At 40.4% G+C, this 6,000-nt stretch overlaps 1 protein-coding gene across 1 annotated transcript in view; it reads left to right on the top strand.

Moving 5' to 3' along the window:
• The first annotated feature begins 927 nt into the window (after positions 1–927).
• BTBD16 (BTB domain containing 16) overlaps positions 928–6,000 on the top strand; it is a 46,892-nt gene continuing 41,819 nt past the window's right edge. The window contains exons 1-2 of the mRNA XM_058187774.1: positions 928–1,034; positions 3,554–3,620. Of these exons, the coding sequence (XP_058043757.1) occupies positions 928–1,034; positions 3,554–3,620 (174 nt within the window). The remainder of the gene's footprint in view (positions 1,035–3,553; positions 3,621–6,000) is intronic.

Raw genomic sequence — 6,000 nt, 5'->3', positions numbered from 1 at the left:
CGAAAGGTCGGCAGTTCAGCAGTTTGAATCCCTCGTGCAGGGTAATGGGGTGACCTCCCATTACTTGTCCTATCTTCTGCCAACGTAGCAGTTAGAAAGCACATAAAAAATACAAGTAGAAAAATAGGGACCACCTTTGGTGGGAAGGTAACAGCGTTCCATGCGCCTTTGGCGTTTAGTTATGCCAGCCACATGACCATGGAAATGTCTTCGGACAGCGCTGGCTCTTGGGCTTTGAAACAGAGATGAGCACCGCCCCCTAGAGTCAGGAACGACTAGCACGTATGTACAAGGGGAATCTTTACCTTTACCTAGTGTTGAATTAGGGAATTTTTGTTAATATACACAAAAGGTTTGGTTACTGAATGTGATCAGATAGGCATAAAGGGAGATTAAAATGAGAGTATGTAACTGGAATGTTTAGCAAATGATTAAATGGATCAAGAATATGTGATGTCCCCATGTTTGCTTAATGCTTATAGAAAATAGAGCTACTAGTGAGGGAGGAGAGAGAGAGAGAGAGAGAGTGTTTTTAAAAAAGAATACATACCATTAATTTTTATTTAGCTTGCTTATTTGTTTGTTTGTTGGCAACAGGGAGATAATTAATGTACTTTTCTCAATTTATACCAGCAATATCCATCATCTTTCTAAAATGCCTGTTATTTCCTGGCTTTGAATCAGAAAAGAGAGAACTGCTGAAGCAGTATTATGATGCCACAGTGATGTAAGATGTCACAATACTGGCTTATACCTATGTGGACCCTCTCATTCATTGATTATATTGATGCTGGATATATTTTTCTTTTGAAGGAGAGTGCTAAAAAGAAATTTGGAAGGGGCCAAGGAGTTTGTCCTCAGCAGCTCTTAACTATTCTACCTGAGTATTAACAATAGACTAGGGTAGCATTTTTGAACTTCTTTCAAATGGCTCACTACAAGCATTTTCGTGGGAAAAGAAAGAATCATGTAGACTTGCTTGGTATCGCTTCCTTTGTTCCTGAAATAACAACTTCTGATAAAACAGCATGTCAGTAAGTAGAAGCTGATACATCCAAACTTAAGTTTGGAATAGGCAAGTGGGTGGCAAAGGGAATTACTTCTTGGTACAGGTAGTCCTCAACTTACCACCACAACTGAGCTCAAAATTTAGGTTGCTAAATGAGAAATATGTTAAGTGAGTTTTGTCCCATCTTTCTTGCCACATTTGTTAAGTGAATCACTGCAGTTATTAAATTAGTAACATGGTTGTTAAGTGAATCTGGTTTCCCCATTGCCTTTACGTGTCAGAACGTCACAAAAGGTGATCACATCACCTTGGGACACTGCAACAATCATAAATATGAGTCAGTTGTCAAGCATCTGAATGTAAACCACATAATCATGGGGATGCTGCAATGGTCATCAGTGTGAAAAATAGTCATAAGTCACTTTTTTCAGTGCTGTTGTAACTTCAAACAGTCACTAAGTGAACTGTTGTAAGTTGAGGATTATGGATTATGTATTTGCTTCTAGCATGTCTGTTAGCAGACCCACCTTCTCCAACTTAATACCAACTTAATACCATTCCAGAGTGTTCGGCTGTAAACCCTGTTACTTTTAAATAGTGTGAATAAGGATGATGGGGAATGGAGTCCAACACACTGACGAGAACCAAGTTGGGACAAGCTGTGATACAAGATTCCAGGCATTTCATAGGATGTGGATTATGTTTTAGAGAAGGGGTGGGGAACTATGGCCCTGTTGTGGCTCCAGCCCCTGAGCCTGCCCTCATGGAGGAGAATGACTTGGAGAGTGAGGGAGAGGAGCCAGCAGGGCATCCCTCCTCGCTGGCACTGCCCCAAGTTCCAGCTGCAGGCCAGGAGGAGGAACTGACAAGGCCTCCCTCTCCCGGACCCTCCTCCTCCTCCCAGGCAATGCCCCAAGTCCCAGCTGCTGACAATCAATCCTGGATCGACCTGAGGCAGCGATGTAAAGATAAGCGTGGCAACAGAGGAAAAGGTGTGGCAGGCTCAGAGAGTGCTGAGTCACGGAGCCACACCCCATAGGGGATAAAAGCAGGTGGAGCTGCCATTGGGCTTCGTGACGGACAAAAAACTACCCAGCGTGTGTTGCAGCTTGGTTGATCAACAGTTAAAGGCCTTTCTTTCCTGTAAGCTTGTAAGCTTTCCTGTAAGGACTGGGACACGAGTGCTTTTATCTCTGTCCGAGATTAAGACTTCAGAACTTGGCAGGCCTCTGCACGGTCGCTGCCAAGCCTTGTGCTTCCTACAGAAGAATCAGGTCTGTGAAACTGTGAAACTCGTGTTTCTCCGTGACATAGAAGGGGGGACAAAACAGGCCCTTTTATGACTTGTGGACTTCAATTCCCAGAATTCCTGAGCCAGCCATGCTGGGAATTGAAGTCCACAAGTCATAAAGGAGCCATAGTGTCCCATCTCTGTAGAGCCTCAGCAACTTTAAGATATGTGGACTTCAACTCCCAGAATTCCTCAGCCAGTCTTGGGAACACTATCCCAGAGCTTTTCCTTTTTAAGGCTGAGGCCACACTTCCTGTTTGAGATCTGTGCTCCCCAAAGGAGGGCAGGACTTAAACTGTATTTATTGTCATTCAAATGCAAAAGCTATTTAATGAACTAAATTAGTGTTTAACGATTCAGTACAGTTAATATGATTATTGAGTATGTAAGAAAGTTAGCACCCACCCATCTCCTAGAAGAATGAAATATTCTAGGAAATATTAAAAAAGGCAGAATATTATATTTCCCTGGATGAGAAAAGGAGAAACATGTTTTTAAAGACAAAGCAGCTCCTTGCAGCTCTCTGTCTCCCACTTCAGGTCCACGGTGATGGAATTAAGACCTTTCTTCACCCTCAGGACATGATAGGATTGGCTTCATTATCTCATCATCCAGCAAGATTCAACCAAGCTTGGGACTCAAGACAAAGTTACCCCTGCATGGCCCCATGGGAATCTGACAGCTAATCAGGATACCTGCCCTTACACAGGAACAGGAAGCTCCAAGGCGGTGCCCAAGAGAGGGTATAAATCTCTCTCATTCTCTCTCTCATCCATGTGTTCGTTTGCTCAGGTCTCAAACCATAGGGTCCTGTCCATCATTAAACCATCTTTCCAAGCAGCTTCCATGTTTCTAGTGTCTTTCTCCCCACTTGGAACTGAACCCAGATGGACATTTCTTCCAACAATTACATGTTAAAATTATAATTCGGTAGCAAGCTTTGGAGAGATTTTGGGGCGGCTTTTGTATGCCGTAAGAGGGCAAAGCACTTTAAGAGAATGAATAAGGCAAAAAAGTCTCATGATATGTGTCAATTCCTCACAAGATACTGTTTTCATCTTCTTAGCAAAGTCCCACTATCAGGTAAGATAAAGTATATGATAGTAAAGAGCAGAGGACAAATTTTTCACTTGTTTAGCATGAGATATTGTACTTTATATAAAGAAAAGAGTTGTATCCTTTTGAGAGGAAAGCAGAGTTTCACCTGTGAGCTTTCCTTGGTATGACATTGATTATATCTTTTTAACTTTTAGTTATCTGCTATCAGCTCCCTTTGTATCTCTGGGACGACTTTCACCATCTGAGAAAGAAATAGCAAAGGTAAGTGTATTTTCTGGTAGCAATGCTACTGAAAGAAAATGAGACACTGATTCTTACAGAATACCTGCTCCAAATTAAGTTAATGACATTGTAACCTCCTAAAATTCAATTACTTATTTCTTAGGACTGCCTTACCTGACCCCTTACTTACCTATCATTCTTCTATTAGAACTATAAACTGAGGTGTACAGATCACAGTGCAATTGTGTATACGATACCATCCAGAGCAGGGGTGAAATCTTCTTACCTTCCCTACCGGTTCGGAAGTACACGCATGCGCATCACATGTGCATGCCAACCCTCTGCACATGTGCAAATCATCTTCGCATGCGCAGAGGGTAAAAAACAGGTTAAAACCAGGAAGTAGTGACGACTGGGTGGGTGGGTGGAGCCTCGAGCCACCATCGCTACTGGTTCTCTGAACCACTGGCCATCATTGCTTCCAGCTGAGCTGAACTGGTCCAAACTGGGAGCATTTCACCCCTGATCAGAGGTTATCTGGGTTTCTTGTTTCAGATATTAAAAGCCTTATCATATTTATAATTGCACAATCATTTTACATGAACTAAAGGTTCTACTATATTATTCCTATGTATGTACAAGATTTACTAGCAGTTAACTACTCTACTGGAAGTAGAGTTCTGCCATACTACTTCATTACACCATCTTTTTGCTCCCAGTTCTCAATTCCTTGATTGATAGATCCCCTGCATTTCAAGCTTCAGTCCCTCAACATTAAAGAACCTTTTGCTTTAGATTCAGGAGATTTTTGTGAAACCCTGTTTCTTTCACTTGTACCTTTAGTTTTTGTGTGTGTTTATCCATTGTATTTTTGACCTGCTTCTTGTCACTGAGATTAGTGACCACATTAATAATGTAATATTAAGCCATGGTACTTTTTTTTTTATTTTGTCACAACAGTATATATAAACATCGACATAAAACAATAACACATCATAAAAGAAAAACATATATATAAGTAAAAGTATGCAATAACTATATTAATTTGATATAATGAAAGGGAACAATAGGACAGGAACGGTAGGCACTTTTGTGCTCTTATGCACGCCCCTTATAGTCCTCTTAGGAATGGGGTGAGGTCAATAGTAGACAGTTTTTGGTTGAAGTTTTTGGGATTATGAGTAGAGACTATAGAGTCAGGTAGTGAGTTCCAAGCGTTAACAACTCTGTTACAGAAGTCATATTTTCTGCAATCAAGTTTGAAGCGGTTGACATTAAGTTTGAATCTATTGTTTGCTCTTGTATTATTGCGATTGAAGCTGAAGTAGTCTTTTACAGGAAGGATATTGCAATAGATGATTCTGTGTGTTAAACACAGGTCATGTCGGAGTCAGTGGAGTTCTAAGTTTTCTAATCCCAGGATTTCAAGTCTGGTGGTATAAGGTATTTTGTTGTTTTCAGAGGAACTCTTCTTGTAAAATATTTCTGGACGCGTTCGATTGTATTAATGTCAGAGGTGTGATATGGGTTCCAGACAGGTGAGCTGTATTCAAGAATAGGTCTGGCAAATGTTTTGTATGCTCTGGTTAGTAGTGTAGAGTTTTTTGGAAAAGAAGCTGCGTAAAATTACGTTTACAACTCTTAGAGCCTTTTTTGCTATGTAGTTGCAGTGGGCTTTGGCACTTAGGTCATTTGATATGAAAATTCCAAGGTCTTTAACAGGGTGGGGGTCATCTGTAAGGTAATGTCCATCGAGCTTGTACTTATTGTTGGGGTTCTTTTTTCCAATATGTAAGACTGAGCATTTGCTGGTTGAGATTTGGAGTTGCCAAGTTTTAGACCAATCGGATACAAAGTCAAGTTCTTTTTGAAGGGTAGAAGTATTGTTAGTGGTGTTAAATAGTTTGACATCGTCAGCAAAGAGAACACAATGACTTGAGATAAGGTCACAGAGATCATTTATGTATAGTATGAAGAGCGTTGGTCCAAGAACGCTGCCTTCGGGAACGCCACTTTTGACAGGAACTATGTTTAACTATGTTTAACTATGTTTAACTATGTTTTAACTATGTTTAACTATGTTTACTTTAATAAATCACAGTTGCTGGGTTCAGACAGTATGTTTAGCCAAAAATAAATCATATTATGGCTATCATGATATATGAACCAGTTTTTCTCATCTCGCCTTCCATCAAGCTGTACTTTGTTCCTCCCTATTTATTTCTCCTTCTAGATGAACTTTTTGTTAACTTCCCACACACAGCTGCATAGGTTAGTAATATTTTAGAGATGACTTTTCCCTGTTAAGAACTGGAATGCATATTGCCATTACAGCAGACAAAGTTCAAACAACATAAGGGAGATACCAGCATGTGTTTGAAATGAACATCCTAAATAATCCTGCAAGTATTATATTTCA

The sequence above is a fragment of the Ahaetulla prasina genome, chromosome 6 (assembly GCF_028640845.1).
Source record: "Ahaetulla prasina isolate Xishuangbanna chromosome 6, ASM2864084v1, whole genome shotgun sequence".
Lineage (NCBI taxonomy): Eukaryota > Metazoa > Chordata > Lepidosauria > Squamata > Colubridae > Ahaetulla > Ahaetulla prasina.
Note: the sequence above shows the minus strand (reverse complement) of the source record. Positions and strands in the feature narration are given on the sequence as shown.